Source organism: Telmatherina bonti (genome assembly GCF_933228915.1).
Source record: "Telmatherina bonti genome assembly, chromosome: 6".
NCBI lineage: Eukaryota > Metazoa > Chordata > Actinopteri > Atheriniformes > Telmatherinidae > Telmatherina > Telmatherina bonti.
Window position 1 is genome coordinate 18,998,553 of NC_136624.1, and position 18,857 is coordinate 19,017,409.

Here is an 18,857-nt window from a genome sequence, read left to right on the forward strand (position 1 = left end):
TCTCATGGATGATGATGATACATAGAAACACAGATTTTTCTTTTACTTATTTTAATTGTGTATTATAAGGGTATTTTGATATTATCTTTTGATAACTGCCTGTTTTCACTGGTAGGTGATGTGCTTCAGCTGTAATGATCAAGAATATAATGGTAAAAAGTGGGGACTTTACTACATGTAAGCTTACATATAGTCATTAAATGTATAAAAACAAACAAACAAACAAAAAAACATTAGAAAGTGCAGAGTAAAGAAAATATTTGATTTCAAAGAAGGGACAAATATTAGTATAATACTTTATAGGACTAATATCTATTCCTACATTTCTATTCCTGTAACATTCTAATAAGATTGCTAGACATTTTTGTTTACTGAAAACAGACCACAGCTTTAGAAGGGAACAATAAATTTCCCAGTAATTTCCTAAATTCCCTTTTTTATTTTAACTTACTGTCCTATCAAACAATTCTGGCCCTTCAGGCCTGAGATTAAAGAATTATTTCTACGGTTCAACACGAGACATATTTCAAAATGATCCAGGCCAGCTTTATATCGGAAATGCTAATAATATCAATTTCTCTAATTAATGTCCTCCTTCTAAGAATTCTTTATTCACTATTCTGCTGTCGGGTAAAACACAAAAAAGCAACAACAATCTGCTATAAATACATCACATTTAACAAAATGTATTAAACAGATCAAGTATAAATAGATCAATAAGAGAAGCAAACAGGCGGATCGTGACTTTAATGTACCACTATATGAGAAAATAGGAAACACACCCACATACAGATACAGATACAGATACAGATATATATATATATATATATATATATATATATATATATATATATATATATATATATATATATATAAATAGTACCTGTAGTTTGAGAAATGCACATTTCTGTCGGTTCTTTTTTTTTTATTTTATTTTTTTATTAAATATAGTGTTTTGTTCAGTGTTAAATGGAAAATGCTTGTGGTTTATGTAATCTATTACTACAACAGAACAAAAATCTGAAGCTATGTCACAGACTGAAAGTGTTTTTCACACCACTGCATGGGTGAAGAGCAGCTGAGCTGCTAAACGTAAAAGCTTTGTGAAAACACATCACGCTTTGTGAACTGAAGTGAAAAGTTTCTGATTGCTCGTATCTACATCTTAGAACCCATCTCAGACAGGAGGTGGATACATGATTTCACAATGATACTGCTTCCTCTTTGTTTTCAGTGTTCCTCTTCTGTGCCACGATGTTATCTCATAGTGATGACCAGATCACTTCCTGGACAGAAGCTGATTCTCCAGCTGCTCGAGACGAGTGGTCATTGCAGTCAGTAAATGGTTGATTAAGGAATAACAAGAAATACAAATGTTAACTGTAATCCAACATGTGAACACATGAAACATTAACTTTATCTCCTTTTTAGCTTGTGCAAATGCACAGATATATCAAGCATTGAGACTTTGAGAAGGAGAAATAAGAAGAATGCGTTGGGCGCTTGTCACCACAGCAATTTCATTACTTCAAAATATTCAAATGAATCACATACAAAAGAAAAAATCTGTAAAACCATCAGAGTTATTTGTTTAAAATAACCCTTTTGGGATAAATTTTCTTAAAGGATATGTTTCTGTGTGAGCTGCTCCAGGCTGCTCATGGTCGACTGCTGAAACTCCACCAGGTTTTCACAAGCACATGGATCCTTCACCTCAATCTCCCCCTGACTCTCCTCTGCAAAGGGGGGAAGCACTCCATTGTATTCAAACAAATCCATGCAGGGGTGCATGTTGCAGAAATATTCTTTGTATTTTCCCGAAGTGCACGTTTGTTTTAAAAATGGTGATGTTTCATTAAGTTACTTTTAATCTTTTCTTGGACCTCATGAAAGGTTAAATAAATAAATAAACCTGCATATTACAGCAAATTTAAATGTAGGGATGTCACAATTTGTTGTATCATTACAATTTCTGTCGTGTTGTACGTTCATCAGTAGGTGGCGCCACAGGTTAAGGCATCATTATTCATTGACATTCACAGAAAAAAAAAAATAAAAAAATCCTACACTACCAGTTAAAAGTTTGGAAACCGTTTCCAATTGGAAAGTGTGTCCAAACTTTTGACTGGTAGTGTATGAGCTGGGATTCTGGTACCAGTTTTTGAAAACCAAAAGAAAAAGTATATACATATTTTATTCTATGAAAACATTTCTAAAATAATATATAATTAATCATATAGATCTATTCTTTAAAAATATAGCAGTCACATTACTTGTCTTGTATATCACTAAGGTAAACCTGGCAAACATATATTTAATTATATCATATACTTATCCGATATAAATTAAATATACTTATATCATTATTAAATTATCCTTTGTTACCCTTTTTAATTATTTTTCAATCTTTTATATAAATTGCATAGCAGTGAAATACAACACAGCTTTGTACCTGGGCAGACATTGAGTTTAAGGTTCTCAGCAATGGTGCTGATGGCGCTGAAGTCAGTGGTATAATAGAAATGTTTCTCCACAGGTTCAGATGCAATTTCACGAAGTTCGTCTTCTACAGCTTTTCCAACACCCACAGCGTACATGGTGATTCCTGCGTATGTGCACAGAAACATTAAAAACATCCAGTCAGAAATCAAAGCATCAGAGTCAGTGAAGGTGAAGAGTCCATTAGGATTAAATTAGGTCTCACCTGCTTCTTTAGCCTTCTTTGCGTACTCGCTGATGTCGTCCTGGGATCGTCCATCCGTGAAAACCAGTCCAACCCGTGGGATGTTGCGACTGGCTGGACGAGCACCCTCTGCCTCTGCGAAGCTGTTCTCCAGCATGTGCTTGAGAGCCAAACCTGTCATTGTTCCTTTCTCCATGTATTCAACCTAAAAGTAAAAATGATGCAAGAGATTAAGCTGAACAAAGTGCGTAAGGCAGTGGAGACTACTGGTTTGGTCCAGCCTCCATAAATGTTTAAATAAAAACACACTTGTGAGGAAATATTGGCACATTTAGCTGAATTCTAGCCTCACACAGTTTAATACGGCTGCATCTCATTGGTGCAGCAACACTTTTTATTCCTATGTACTTTGAAGTTAAATGCATGAACATGTGCTTGTGCTGTTACCTTCATTACTGCAGCTTTGATCTCTTCAGCGGTGTGGTACATGTTGAGAGGGAACTCTGTCCTGACCCGACTGGAGTACTGGACCAGACCGACTCTGGTACCATGAGCAGACACATCCAGAGAGTCCACAACCTGGAGTACAGAAAGATGGGAGGAATATCAGTCTCGCCGCTTTGTTCTGTTTTTCACTTCTACAGTTTTCTGTTTCTGATCGACTTTGCAGACCAGTAAGTCAAATTGTGGACTTTCTTCAAGGAAATGTGCATAAAAAAATGTTATACCTGATTAACAAATTTTTTGACAAGCTCAAAGTTTTGAGGACGGACGCTCTTGGAGCCATCGATCAGAAGCACCAGGTCGATGTTGGCAGACTTGCAAGCTGCAAAAGAGAAGTGCATGATGGGAATAAATTCTGATGAGATGGGTGATTTTCCCTCTTCAGAATGACTGGTTTTATTCAAGCTGCACTGAATCATTTTTCATTTCACTTGGAAAAATCTAAACAAAACAAACATTCAACATATACTACAAAACACAAAAATCCCACTGAAAGAATCTTAAATCAAACTTCTACTAGGCACAAACCCACAACATGTCTTTTCTTTACTGGCAATATCAATAGATATCAGAATATAAACTGGTTCTTATTTTTTAGTCAGTTTTTAAATCAAATTAAATCAAAAATAGAAAGTACTTTTCATTCAATAAAAACATGGCACAAAGTGCTTTACACATTTAGAAACACCCCACACCATCTTCACCCACTATATGCACTTACTTCTCTAATTTAGGTGTATTTAAAAGGGGGGTTGGAGGTGTCTTGTTGTATAATGTTTCTGTCTGTGTGTTTCCTTTATGTCTGATTTTAAACTGTAAAGCACTTTGAGTCACATATTTTATGTTGGAAAAGCGCTTCATAAATAAAGTTTGATTGATAGATTGATATACACACACATACATACACTCATACACACAATACAGGTACATGTATACATCCATACACTGTGTGTACACAGGAACTTTGAAAAAAAAAAACAAAAAAAAAAAAATTCTGACTAAATACAGAGGACCCTGAGTCAGGAAACAGCATCAGGAAGCTCCAGGTCCCGGCAAGAGCCCAAGGCCAGAACACCTCCACCCAGGCGACCACCTTATGCAGGTCAGCCGAGGCCCACAGCAGCGATGCACAGACCCCGCTGACCAAGCAGATGCCCCATTCAGTAACGTTTTAGAGCAGATATAACAGTTATATTCCAGTGAAAATATGTTTCTTTCAACCATTAAACTCAACAAAATGATTAATAACTTCAAATATTCATGATCTTATATTTATGTTAAAATTTGTGCTGCTAGTAAACTTACTAAAGTAGGAAAGTGTTTATTGCAATTTTTTCTTGTTTGCCACACTTTTCGAAATCATTAGTTAAATCAACCACTTTCACTAAACAGTAAAGGTGATTTGTTTTCATGATAACCGTAAGACAAAAAGTCCAAATCCTAAAGTACAAATGTGGATGTCAGATGCCTCAAAAAAATCACGCACAGCACCGTCTGAGGCTGCACGCAGACACACTGGGTCTCTTCTGTCCTCCCCAGAGGGACAGAAAATTCAAAGATCTTCAGAGTCCAGACAGTTTTCCCAAAGAAAACTGAGCTGCTGTTAAATCAGTAAAACATCTGGTTTATTTTTTCACATCTTTATTTCCGCTCTTTTATTCAGATTCTAATCCCCGATTTTGGCTGGTTCTTCTATATGTACCTATTTCTTTCCAAATTCTAATGCAACAAGATTTCTTTTTTTTACTATAAGCAGTATATTTCCCCGTTTCAAGACATGCAGCAAAGTTGTAAACCTGTTTTGCTTGATGTCAACAATGCACACGCTGTACTGTGTTGCTATGGTAACATACACCAATAACTCAACCATAGTGCAATGTTCTGCTGGGAAAACTGGCATTTTGACTTCTACATGGACGTTATTTTACTTTAGACTTGCCACTTGAAACTTTCTCCAATGTCCCCTCCCTGTAAGCACTGTCCTGTGTTTTAGGAACAGCCTCCACTAACAGGACCGTAGTGGTTTAAAGATGGCCTCCTGCAGGTGAATCTCTTATCCATGTTTCTAATGAGGTCCAAACTAACCTCATTCTGATTTATACAAACTAGCTGGATGCAGCGATTGTTCAAACAGATCAAATGAGTTTATATGAGTTTGTTTTTTACAGATCTAGTACACAAGCAAGATGACTTACTGCCACAGCTTTTGCCATCCTCTTGAAGCAGTTGGCCTTCAGGACAGATACAGTAGTACGATCCAGGAGTGTTCACACACTGGTATTCACAGCCATGCTCCACGGTGTTACACATTTCCATGTCTGAACCCACAAAGCAAATAAACACATATTATAGAAATCCTGCAGAGATACACACACAGATACAAAGCAACCATGACAAGTACATATGACCTATGTAGGAAGTATTTGCTGCTTGCATGAGAAAAAACAAGAATAAATCATTTTAGAACAGTAGCAAATAAAATTAATAAAACTCTTAAATGAGAAAATATGTTTTTTGCAACCGCTGATGTTTTACAGATAGAATAATGAATGTATGGTCATGGTTAGGAATTTGCATGACTTTGTCCTCCATTAATATTTTTCCAGCAAGTAAACTCACAGGGTTTAAAATCCTTCCAGATTTATCATGCTTGATGCTTAAAATTAGATTGATTTGATGACAAAGCAACCGGAACATAATCTTGGTAGTAAAGCAGTATTCCTATTTTTGTTTTGGGGTCAGAACAGAGCAGAACATGCTCATAACTAAACAGTAATAACTGTGTGAGCCCTGACAAATGCTTCTGAATTTTGATTGGATATAATGTTCATGTTAAAAATGACCCTAAATAAAGAGATACAAGATGTATATTTATGTTTTGAAAAATATAATAAAATACTAACATGGAAAATTAGGCTTTACTTGTAATTTGTAGAAATTTTAACAAACAATTTTCTATTTTCTTCTTATTTAGACTCGACAATACAGAACATAGACCTCATGGTCTATCAGCAAGCAGTGAGTGAAAACACCTTTATAACTTGGTACAGAATGTACCCCATACGTAAGCCTGTGTATGAATCTCTGTCAAGGAGTGATCAAAGTTTAACTTTGGACTAAATTAAGACTGTTTTCAGTAGTTTGAATGGCTAAAAGGGAACCACTGAACATTCAGTTCCTCTAATCCACTTTCCCAGAATGAGTAACAACATTATCCAGTGCAAACAAATGCTTAAAAGAATTGAGCAATTTGCCTTGATATTTAGCGGCAATATGTTTTAAGCAGTGATGCAATGGAGAAAATTCTGAATGAAAATGACTGAATGATTCACTGACTTGTGCAAGTCTTCTTGTCCTTGTTGAGTTTGAATCCTTTGTTGCAGTCACATGTGAATACGCCTGGTGCACTGATGCAAATTTGTTCACAGTCATGCTTCCCCTCAGCACACAGGTCGATGGCTGAGTATAACACATGCACATGAAGTTATTCACAATTTTAATTTATGATAAAAGTAAAATGGAACATTGACTGAGATTAGTGAGGTATGTGTTTGTAGATCTAGCTATGCGTCTAAGCAAAAGCATCAGTCAGGCAAGAGGATCATATGATGACAATGTGTTTGTAAATAATAGTTTTTGTCTATTATCTATTATACATTATAAAAACAAATGTATATATATACATATATATACATATATACACTATTCACAAAAAGTTAGGGATATTCAGCTTTTGGGTGAAATTTCACAACAAGCCTAAAATGCATTCAAACCTGTACAGGTGAACTTAATGTGATCTCTCTAAGCTTTTAAATGCACATGTCCAACTGTTAAATGTTTCAATAAATTTTGCACAAGTTGCTGTTCTCTAACAAGGAGCTTAACGGCAAAAATCACAGCAGGTGTGTGATCCTTGAATTGACCAATAAATGTCCTGGTTCAATTAGAGCTGGTGTTTAAACACTTGTCCTCATCATGCTGTTCACATTTGGACATCATGAGACCAAGACGACACCTAACAATGGAACAACAGTCCCTTGCCATTGCGATGCTTCAAACAGGACGTTCTCAGACAGAAGTGGCCACTGAGCTTGGAGTGTCACAGAGTGTCATCAGCAGGTTGCAACAGAGATATGGAGAGACTGGAAGAGTCACAGAAAGGCCTAGAAGTGGACGTCCTTTGGCCACATCCCGTGCTGATGACCGCTACATTGTGAACACTGCCCTGAGAAACCGGATGATGAATGCCACTCAACTCCAGGCACGTTTAAGAGAGGTGAGAGGCACCCAAGTGTCACGTCAGACCATTCGAAACCGTTTACATCAGTGTGGTCTGCGTGCTAGACGACCTGCACGGGTACCTGACCACACCACCAGGCACAGGCATCATCGTCTTGCATGGGCCAGGGAGCATTTATGCTGGACGAGGAACCAGTGGGCCTCAGTGCTGTTCTCTGATGAAAGTCGATTCACACTGAGCAGAAATGATGGCCGGCAACGATGTTGGAGACGTCAGGGAGAGCGCTATGCATCAGCCACTGTTGTCACCAGGCCAGCTTTTGGTGGTGGCGGTGTTACAGTGTGGGCAGGGGTGTCCACTTGGTACAGAACTGCCCTACACTTTGTGAATGGTACAGTGACAAGCCCAAACTACCTGAATAACATCATTAATCCAGTGATTGTGCCCCTACATGAACAGCACAGGCCTAATTTCATCTTCATGGACGACAATGCTCCTGCTCATCGAGGCCGCATCATCAGGGAACGGCTGTTGGAGACTGGTGTACCTCAAATGGAACGGCCTGCACTCTCTCCAGACCTGAATCCCATTGAAAACCTATGGGATCAGCTGAGCCGTCGTGTAGAGGCTCGAAACCCTGCACCCCAGAACCTCAATGACCTGAGGGCTGCCCTTCAAGAAGAGTGGGATGCCATGCCTCAGCAGGCAATAAGTTGCCTTGTGAACAGCATGAGACGTCGTTGTCAAGCTGTAATTGATGCTCAAGGGCACATGACGAGATATGGAGACGTTCAAATTTTTTGTTGTGGTGTAACTACCATTGTTGTTACCTTTTGTGTTGAATGAATTTTTTGAGATGAGGAAATCAGTAGTGCATCCTTCTATTTAAATGTCTTACTTTTATGATATTATATCACTGTAGCATGAACATATTGCATTTTCCATAAATTTCACCTGAAAGCCAAATATCCCTAACTTTTTATGAGTAGTGTGTGTATATATATATATATATATATATATATATATATATATATATATATATATATATATATATATATATGTATATAAATTTGTTTTTATAATTATTTGATTGTTTTTTCATTGTTCAGAGAATCTTTCCACACACTGAAATCTATTGGTATCTGTATGCTTGTGTATGTGTATGTATAAATATGCCAATGTGGGACTAACGTTCACAGCTCTTCTCATCTTCGTTTAGTCTGTATCCCTCGTTGCAGTCACAGGTAAAGACGCCCGGTGCCATGTTCACACAGATTTGTTCACAGTCATGTTTTCCTTCAGCACACAGGTCTATGGCTAAATGACACACACAAACATATAGAGTTAAAGATGTTGTGTGTTGCAGCTGTTTCAGTTGCAGTTCTGTAGAAAGGGTTACTGAGAAGATAAAATGGACTGACAAAATGCCAAATATTAAATGCTGACAATGATATTAAAATTCCAATAAAATTCCAATTTATTAAATCTTGTACACATCAATTTGCTTAAATAAATCTGTGATATTCCTTTTCTTGCATTGGACAGCCAAGTAAAACGTGTTAACAGAAAAAAAAACTTGACAATAGCTGAACATGCATTAACATCTACGTGACCCCCTGAATTCAAACAGATGTAATCAAACAAATTAGGTGACAATTTGTCATAAAAATAGCCCTTCACATTTTTACTTTGAAACTGAGCGCTTGTGCCTTTAAGACATGCATGACAACTATGGAACAGCAAGTCTTTGGTTACCTGTAGGTTGTAAATTGTCTTAATTTCCTGTCAACAGGATCCTGTGCTGCAGGTGTTTCTGCATAACTACCTCTGCAGCCTCTGCAGCATCAGTAAATGAGTCAATCTGAAGTAGCATGCACAAATATGTACCAGCATGTTAGTGGAGTGCATTGTCATGTTTCCAACATGTGCTTAGTTTGTGCGCGTAGCCGTTGAAATGTCTTGTTTCTGCATCTTATTGCCCCCTAATTTTCAATAACTCTGCTGGATAGGAAGCCACGTTTCAATAATCGTATCCTGAGGCAATTATATTTTTTATGGTTTCCACAAGAACAACAATATTTATTAGTGGTACACAAGTTATGAAGAAAAAAATCACTATTATGGCGTGTAATTTTGCCAACTCAAATGATTTAAATATTATGATCTACTGTTCTTGCCAAGTAGTGATAAAATGATCATGATATCTGCTACATTAATCATCTACATTTCCTGTGTTTTCTCTGGAAGAGTCCATCGTATGAGCCTTCCAAGTTATCCTGCCGTTGAACGATAATGAATTTTGGTGAAACCGCACCATAAATTGGTTTGATATTTTTGGCCTTTCTTCCATCTGACACCCTCAGATTTTTTTTTGTTTAGGCTGGTTGGTTAAAGTATTTCATTCCTAATTTTATTTCATTCCAATTTTAATTGTCATCATGTGAGCACTCATGAGATGATAAGGCAAGCGTAGACTGTAGTTGTAGCACAATGGCATCATTTTGAGATTGCAAAGTGACAGTAAAAGCAAACAAAGCTTTGATTAAGACATGTATAATATAAATAGAAACAAAGAATACTTAGTGTGGTAATAGTTGAATACAATAAACAAATAAAATCAATAAAAAATATAATTTTGTTGCATATTATGTTGTTATGCTTACTTGTTAATACTTTATTATACTAATATAAAGGATCTTTGCTGATAACAACCATTTTTCAAAACATGCAATCATGTTGCTTGGTTAGGAAATTTTTTTTATTTTTTTTTATGAACTTTGATTCTTACTTCCACTACAACTACAAAGAACATCATTGCTGTTATTTCCCGCTTACCTTGACAGGTTTTGCCATCACCCAGCAGTCTGTACCCCTCCTTACAGGTGCAGAAATAGCCATTGAGCACATTCATGCAGTTATGATCACAGCTGTGGTTTCCAAATGAACAGTATTGGATCACTGTAGGGAGAAAAGCAGCAATGCAATCAGCAGCAGAGCACAAAACCAGCACCAACATGTGGGATTGCATTCATGTTGCTGCTGCTTAAAATAAAAACAAGCAGATGTCTACAGAATTCAGGCAGGATAAACCTCAGTCACTGAACGCATCTCTAGTAAATGCAAGAAAAGTTTTTACCGTTTAAAAGGAAAATGTTATTTGCAGGACCAAAACAGGATAAGATCCGATTTACTCACAAAACTGAAATGAGACTGCTCAACATCTTACTAACATCCTGCTCTGAATGTTGTGGTGGCAACTGGTAGCAGACATAGAGAGCCTTGTTTCCTGGGTACTTACTAACCCCCAAAAATAAAAAATAAGCATTCTGACTGTATATAGTTTACTGACTTTAAGTGGAATAAAACAGGTAGTTCACATTTCATCATTTTTTATGGATTGCAATGTTTAAAAACACCAAAGTTACAAATTTAGTAAATAGAGGGACTTAATGCAAACCCACATTCAGCGTGATGAAGCAGCAGAGGGAGTGAAGCAAACCATGCTTTAGTCATTAATGGGCTAAGAAGAGCAACCAGTTATTATGAGATGATTTCCATTTCTGCATTAATAGATTATAAACTGTGCATGTCTGTTTGTGAGACTAACTTGAACAGGTCCTCTCGTCTTCATTCAGCTGGTATCCTTTGTTGCAGTCGCAGGTGAAGACACCAGGAGCACTGACGCAGACTTGTTCACAGTTATGCTTTCCCTCAGCACACAGGTCAATGGCTAAAACATACACACACAACATGCAAGATTCCCAATAACATTGGAATATTAAATAATTGTTTGCTTTAAGTACTCAAGTCCCCTATTCTTTACTGAATTAATCTGTAATATCTGACTCTAGCTTTTTTTTTTATAATGTGCATGTTTATATGTATTAGCAGTGGGACATACTCTACAAAAATGGCACACGTATGCTAATTAGCCATTACTTTAAATCAGGTGTGTTGCAGCAGGGAAACTCAACACTCTATCTAATAATCTAAAATAACCCCAATTTTCACGTTTACATTTTTCATCCATATCAGCAGTTTCATCTATAAGTCTGTTTTTATTCCCTTTTTTTTTTTTTTTAGCATGTTACATTAAAAATGGAAAGGCATATTATGTTTTCCATTGAAGTCTATGTTTGACTTTGACAGTTTATTTGTTACCAGCACAAGTTCTCCCATCCTCATTCAGCTTGTATCCTTGCAGACAGAGGCAGTGGTAGGACCCTGGGGAGCTCTCACAGATGTGCTCGCATCCATGGTCCGATTCCAGACACAGATCTACACCTGAAGCACAGTGCAAATCATAATCAGCATGTATGTCAGCTTAGCTTTGCTTCACTTAGTGGTAATTATCCGTTTTATTTTTCCATTTTTATTCACAACTTAAAGAAAATAGCAGCTGCCACTTTTGTTTGTCAAACCTGCAAGAAAAAAATACTCCTGGGAGCTGATTTATTTCCAGCTTCTTGTGACCTGTCTGCAGATACAGTTAGGGTGTTATCAGCCTCAGCTGTAAAGCTCTGTCAAGGTTCAAGCAGTCTTTGTTTTTCTCGTGAGGTAATTTGCTATGCAGCAGTAAAACAATCAATCAGTGCAACGATCACACAGAAACGAGTGAATATAAAAAAGAAAATGGTAAAAGAACAAAACCATAAAACAGAGCGACTTGTTCAGTCGGCAATGAGAGCAGGTTGTATCTATCCATGGTTACACCTGGATTTGTGCAGGAAGGTGCAGGTAGTTTTAATCTTATTATTATTTCTTCTTGTTGCTACAGAAGACTCTTTGGGATTTTTAAAAATGATTTATTTTCAGATATTGTTTCACCTTTTTATCCTTGTTTCTCCCCTTTCCACCTCCCACTGAGGATGACAGTATTATTACTTTTTTATAGAAGCAGTCCACTGTGAGTGATTGCTGCAGAAGGAAAAAGCTGCTCCTGACACGGTTTGAGGAGTTTTGTTATGAAAAAGTACAGCATTCTTTTGGGTGAGACAGGCAGGGACATTTTTCTCTTTTTTCAACAGGCTTGACAGGCTTCTGGGTTTTTAATAACATAAAAATCCTGCTTTGCCCTATCTGATGCCAACTGCATGACTTTTCAATTTTAAAGACTTGGCCTCAGGTTTTTACATGACTTATGCTAAGACGACTTCAAATAAAAATAATCCATTAGCAGAATTAAATGTGAAGGCCAGGTTCAGATGGGATTTTAAAAAAAAAACCCAACATTATGTCATATCCAGGAAGAACGACTCCCCCAAAGTTCAGGTGTTTTATGAGCTTCAGGCTGTATTTTAATGTTGTTTTGGGCCAAAGCGAGTTTTAAGTTTTGACATTCCAGTAAAATTATTTAATTTTTCAGAGTTTTTGTTTGCTTAGGAGTCTGTGCTTAACTCTATACTTCATGACGATGTTATACAAAATGAAAATAAAACTGAGTTAATTCTAAGTCAAGTAGACTCGATCCTCTGTACATAACTGACAAACAATCTCTTAAAGGCTCTAGAAACTGAGAAATGCTATTCTGTGTGTAGTGTTGTCTTTATGTTTTCACAAAAAGTGATTATTATTTCACATCCATCATTCTTACCACATAGCTTGTCCTGGAACTGTAGTCCGAACTGGTGGATAAGATCAAAGCTCTCAACCAGGAAGACGTGATCTTCAAAAGGCGGGGACGCCATGGCCCTCAGTGATGTCATGTCAGCTCTGGCTACGCCCACGGCAAAGATCTCAATACCTTTTTCTCTGGCCTCAGCCGCCACCTCCGCCACACGGTCCTGAGGACGTCCATCTGTCACAATCACAGCCACGTTGGGGACCTAAAGGACATGGGGAAGGGTGGGAAACACTTTGATGGCAAACTATTCTAATATTGTATCAGTAAGATATTTGATGTCATCAGCACAAAAAGCTTTTCAGATTCCATTCAGTAAATCAGGGTGAATACTACTAAACCAATAAAACAAAGCTGCGTTATGGTTTAAGACACTGTGTTGGGACATGGGAGGTGTATTATGTCTTGCAGTACCCGTGGTCTGTCTCCTTGCTCAACAGTAAAAGCTTCATTCATCATATATCTGATGGCGAGCCCAGTCATGGTACCCTGAGCGAGGGGAATGATCTCATTGATGCCTTTCACCATGTTTTCCAGCTTGCTGTGGGCCATCAAAGAGAACTCACTGCGAACCTGAGGACAAAGGAGGTGAACAATGATGCTCTGTTTGAACAGCATCAACTTTTAAACATGGACTTATTGTAATTAATAAAAAAAAAACAGAAGTACAGAGAAAGAAAAAGAGAAATAATGAGGATTCTGTAGGTATGCAGTACCTGGCTGGAGTACTGAATTACTCCCACTCTGGTAGCATCAAGTCCAATGTCCAAAGTGTTCAGGATGTCAATCATAAACTTCCTCATGGTCTCAAACTCATGTGGGCGAACGCTGCGGGAGCTGTCGATAAGGAAGACCAGATCCACAGGGCCAGACTTACACTTATGGTCAGGACCTAAAAGATTAATTAAAATAAAGTATTACAACATTGTATCAGCTAACAAATGAAGATAAGTTAAATTTTGATCCCAAATGAATGACTGTAACATCAGTTCTACTCATTATTCTCAACTCAGCTCTTTTCTGCTGTTTTATTGTAGCGGTAACTGTAGTACTAACGTGGTTTGGATGCAACATCTCTGTGGTGATGCAGTATCCATAATAAAACAAAGTGTCACCCACTGAGCACAATAAACTCTTTATAAGCTCATTTTTCTGTAACTGTAGAAATATGTGTGTGGTTTTCATATTTATGTTTTGTTTTTTTTTGTCAAGCATAAAAATAGCAGAAGTCTTTGTGCTCGAGTATAACTTACACCACTTTTGCCACCTGAACGTACTTTTCCATGGCTGCAGCTGCTACTGGGCACCTGTTTTTGTCTTTAATTTTTACTGATTCACTCTTGTAACATCATCGGGGTTTAAAAATCCTCCACAGTCATGGATGAGGAATGAGGTGAGCCTGTGTTTGTAATGTGGCTTTATGAGCTGGAAATAAATTGTTTGATTAATGCTCATCCAGAATTTCTCAACAAAGACGGAGCTTAAACTGGAAGACATAACAGAAGAGACTTGATGCCGGTATGAGAAGATGTGGGATTGTTGTGGAATCTGGTTTTGGTTTCAAACAGACGAGCAATGATGACAAGTTTTTAACCTTGTATAACTGAGTTAAAGCTTAATGTCTGGCCATTTGTCTAGGTTTTACTGCCTGCCAATAAAATGTGAATCATGTTTAAATTTACTGGACTGATCAGGCCTGCATGGTTCCAGTGAAGGGTTACTTAAGTTTCAGAACTGGGAGCAAGATGAGAGATGGGACAATTACTGGATGTGGAATTATGGTGTATGAATGCACCAACGTCACATAGCAAGGAAGTTTCTTTTATTTTATATACAGTATACTTCTTGTGACTATACTATATGAGACTAAGATCCATAAATAGAAAAAGAAAAACATTTTTATTGTTATTTAGTATTCATTTCCCAACTTTTATTGAAACAAGCTAACAATGCAGAACATCTGGGTGAAAGTAAGAAAAAAAAATTCATTCTTTTTCTTTATGTTTTCATTTTTCTCCAGTAACGATAGACTCACCTGATTTTGGTCTTGCTGTTGCAAGGACAACCACGGTCAACAGAGTAACGCAACTTAATGCTCTGAGCTGCCTCATCTTCATCCTGCAGATACCGATCGAGCAGATGGGTGTTTTGCAGCTGGGCTCGTGTCAACTGGTACTGGATTAACTGTGAGAGAGAATGTTGGTGGGGGAATCAGTGGTGAAGGAGAAAGCAACACAAAGATTTGTGCGAGTTTAAGGCAGATGTTCCCATTTTTTTTAGAGTGAAAAAGGTCTTGAACTTATTAACAAGAGAAACATTAGTGAAGAAAAGCCTGACTACAGAAGTTCTACCAAGCTTTTGCTTCAGTTTTAGGGTTTTATGTGTAAAATAATGTCTTATGTTCAGCTTAATTGTATATGTCCTTTTAGATGCTTTTTCCATTCTTAAAAAAACTTTTCAATTGTCATCATAACTTTCAAAGATAGAAAGATACAATATAATTGAAAATGTCATCCCACCATAAATTACCCTAATTTATACATAAAGGGTACACATCAAAATTAATTTAATCTCCTCACGTTGATTATTCTCTGAAACTGGGTCAGAATACAGTTCTCCTTGGTTTCAGTAACCTGCCTGTGTTGACCCACCCTCAGTCCAGATACATCCAACATCTGGACAGCATAACAGGTATAATAGCATAACCTTTGACTTATTTTTACTTTTTATTTAACCTAAATTTAACCAGGTAAGAGCCTCATTGAGAATAAAAGGCCCAAAACATCAGCAGGGACTTTTCGCACCCTGGACACTCACTGTTTGAACTATTACCTTCAGGTAGAAGGTTTAGATCTTTGAAGACGAAGACAAACAGATTTAAGAACAGTTTTTACCCAACGGCAGTCATCATTTTAAATAATGCTAATCATAGATGATTAAGCTGGGGCAGCAGACGGTACACTATTGCATTGTTTGTGTATTTTATTTTATTTTAATCTCTATCTTTTTATATTATGTTTTATTGAATGAATGAATGAGGCATCAGCTGAAATGGCACTCTAAATTTTGTTGCACTTGTTGCAATGACAATAAAGTTTATTCTATTCTATTCTATTCTAAAATTTCTTTTCTAAGAGTGACCTGACCAAGACACGAGCAGCAGTTAAGCCTTTGACAAACACACAACATGCATTCAAACTAGCTCATGCCAGTTAAAGTTAGACTTAAAGCACAGAATATGTTTAGTTTTATTGTGTTGTATGGTAACTATTGCAGCAGTTCTAAGTAGCCTAACTAGTCATTTGTATTCCTGGCTACCACCTCAATGATGCCACTAGCTGTTTGGATTTTGATAGCTAAAGTTTCACAGAAAATCATAAACAGTAGGGTGATAGTACAAATCTCAAAGAGTATTGTTAAAAAAAGGGGGAAAAAAGAAAGGTTAATAATAACCTCTTTGGGTACAACCAGATTGTTTGGTTCAAAGACTAAACAGATTAAATTGTTATGTAACCAAACTGAAAAGAGCAAACTCCCCTCCACCTCGTAGAAAACCTGTATGTCAACGACAAAACTGCAACTTAAGATAAGTGTTGACATAAAGGAAATAACGCAACAGGATCACAAAGAGACAACATGCTGAAGGAGATTGTTGAGATCGATGGGTCCAGCCAACCGAAAATACCCACTGATACAAAAAATTTAATAATCAAATCATTATTCAAACTTTTTTTTATCTAAGGGTCCAGTGTTATGGATCTAAATTGTAAATAGCTGAATAACCCTCACATACCCCGACATGATGGTAGCTGGTAGCTCTTTCTCGAGCCAGTTTTTGGTATTTGTCCCTTCTGGGCTACTGTCATAACAGCAGGGCAACAAGGAGGACCACGCGGACCACCTGCTATGTTTCTGGATATTAACTACTCACTGTAAGGTTAACCAAAAACACACGGACAAAGAAATTCCTAATTTCACTAAATATTTCAAACTTAGTCCTGACAACTGACTTGCATCTATTATTCCAAAAGCTATAAATTAGAGTTTTTTTTGGTGCCTGACAACAGTGTCAGTGCACCTTCTGTTGAATTTACTGACTATCAGGTTAAATTCACTTTGTTAACACTCCGCTCAGTTCATTTATGTACAAAATAGTAACAACCGTCACAGTAGCACAGTCTCAGTTGGAGTTTGTGTCGTTTTCACTCACTTCATCTGATAGTGCTCATTAAAGTGATTAGAGAGTGTGGAAATACCAGCAAATTCCTGCTGTTGTTTGTGTAGTGATAATAAAGGCCATGACGGGCGTGTGTTGCAGTGGGACATTCCAGTCCTGCCCCATCATAAAACATTTGGCTGCCAACACCTGGTTAAGGTGCGTTGCAGTTCCTGCTAATAGAAGGCTCTGGATAAGCACACACAGAGTCCTGGATCTGCCTGGGTGTCTGTCGGTATCCCTGTAGGCTATCAGCTCTGCAGCAGAGGGATAACGATAATGTCTGGAATGTGTTTATGTTCAGGGCACTCGGTCAATTCCAACAGACAGCATGAAAGTCATGTCCTCGTCTTTAGGTCCACAGAAATGTTCCTTTAGGGCTTTATCACAATCTGACTGGAAGCCAGAGATTGTGGTCATTACAGGCTCCCATCAGGATCATGAGTCAACAGATGTAGCAGAGTACAAAGGCTCTTTTCTCTCTTTATGTCTCTGTTTGTCTCGTTGTCTTTCTTTGCGATGTCTGCTCTTTTTCTCTGTGCCCACTTTCTCTCTTCACCTCCATTCTTCTCCAAATACTTTCAGGAGCATCTCTGCAGTTAATGGAGGGTCAGCCAAACATCTGAAGTTATTTCTGCACCTTGGCAGTCACCAACTACAATTAGGTTTTTAGGTAATTTGGGGTGTGAACTGATCCCTTAGCGGCTCAGACCCGGGTTGCAGATTCAAGTTGGGTTTGGAGAAGATATGGAGGCAAAGTCAATACTTTGTGTTTTTTCTTCATGTCCAATTAACTGTTTTTGTAAATGTACTTACAGGGTAGGATGTTGTACTTGCTCTGCAGTATTAGTTGTATTTTACGAGTTTTTCTAACATCCAGGTGACTGCCAGTTCTCAGATTTTCTGCAGATTGCTGCATTGTAACAAAAGTTACACCCACAAGTTCTGTTATTCACATTTTTAATTGTCTGTTCCACATTATGCACCTCTCCCCCAGCAGTGAATGTCATCCATATATTCACCTTACCAAGTAACTTTTGGGAAAATGAGGCACTATTGCAAGTTTTTGGTGTTTTTCTTTGTTACCTGAGTTCAATAGCAAACAGCAGAGCTACTGAAGCAACAATTAGTGAGCTGTTTTGCATATCCACAGTGTTATGGCAACTCAGAGAGCTATCACAAGCTATAGGGTAATGATACAGCTTGACATCTTTCTGGATGCATTTGAAGGCTGGATGTGCATAAAAACTTGTTCTCTGGTGAGAACTCTGTGAACGACAACATATCTTTTGTTGCATTAAGGTTTTGAACAATGTTAAATGTAAATGGACTGCACTTAACTTTGTGCAGGCATCTGGGGTATGCAGCTGTTTGTCTTAATATCACACACACATTGCACATGAACCCATCAAAGGCAACGTGAGGTACAGTGGATGAAATAAGTATTTGATACCCTGCAGAATTTATAAGTTTGCCCACTTCCATAGAAATGAACAGGCTCTAACTTTTTTATGGGTGTTTACTTACTGTGGGTATAAACAGACATGTGGTCTGGGGAAGCTGGAGATAAAATAAGTCTTGTGTCAAAGGTTAC

At 37.6% G+C, this 18,857-nt stretch overlaps 1 protein-coding gene across 2 annotated transcripts in view; it reads right to left on the minus strand.

Annotated features, from left to right (window-relative positions):
- Positions 1-887: 887 nt before the first annotated feature.
- Positions 888-18,857, minus strand: part of matn4 (matrilin 4) — a 30,885-nt gene continuing 12,915 nt past the window's right edge. Inside the window, exons 2-17 of one of the 2 annotated variants that reach the window (XM_079242627.1) lie at positions 15,083-15,231; positions 13,764-13,939; positions 13,462-13,620; positions 13,021-13,252; positions 11,589-11,711; positions 11,035-11,157; positions 10,263-10,385; positions 8,619-8,744; positions 6,524-6,646; positions 5,383-5,505; positions 3,412-3,509; positions 3,131-3,262; positions 2,705-2,888; positions 2,453-2,605; positions 1,632-1,736; positions 888-1,338 (exon numbers count right to left, since the gene is read on the minus strand). In XM_079242627.1, coding sequence (XP_079098753.1) covers positions 1,280-1,338; positions 1,632-1,736; positions 2,453-2,605; positions 2,705-2,888; positions 3,131-3,262; positions 3,412-3,509; positions 5,383-5,505; positions 6,524-6,646; positions 8,619-8,744; positions 10,263-10,385; positions 11,035-11,157; positions 11,589-11,711; positions 13,021-13,252; positions 13,462-13,620; positions 13,764-13,939; positions 15,083-15,164 — 2,121 coding nt within the window. In that variant the 5' untranslated portion in view covers positions 15,165-15,231 and the 3' untranslated portion in view covers positions 888-1,279. The remainder of the gene's footprint in view (positions 1,339-1,631; positions 1,737-2,452; positions 2,606-2,704; positions 2,889-3,130; positions 3,263-3,411; positions 3,510-5,382; positions 5,506-6,523; positions 6,647-8,618; positions 8,745-10,262; positions 10,386-11,034; positions 11,158-11,588; positions 11,712-13,020; positions 13,253-13,461; positions 13,621-13,763; positions 13,940-15,082; positions 15,232-18,857) is intronic. The other variant, XM_079242628.1, reaches the window with a different exon arrangement.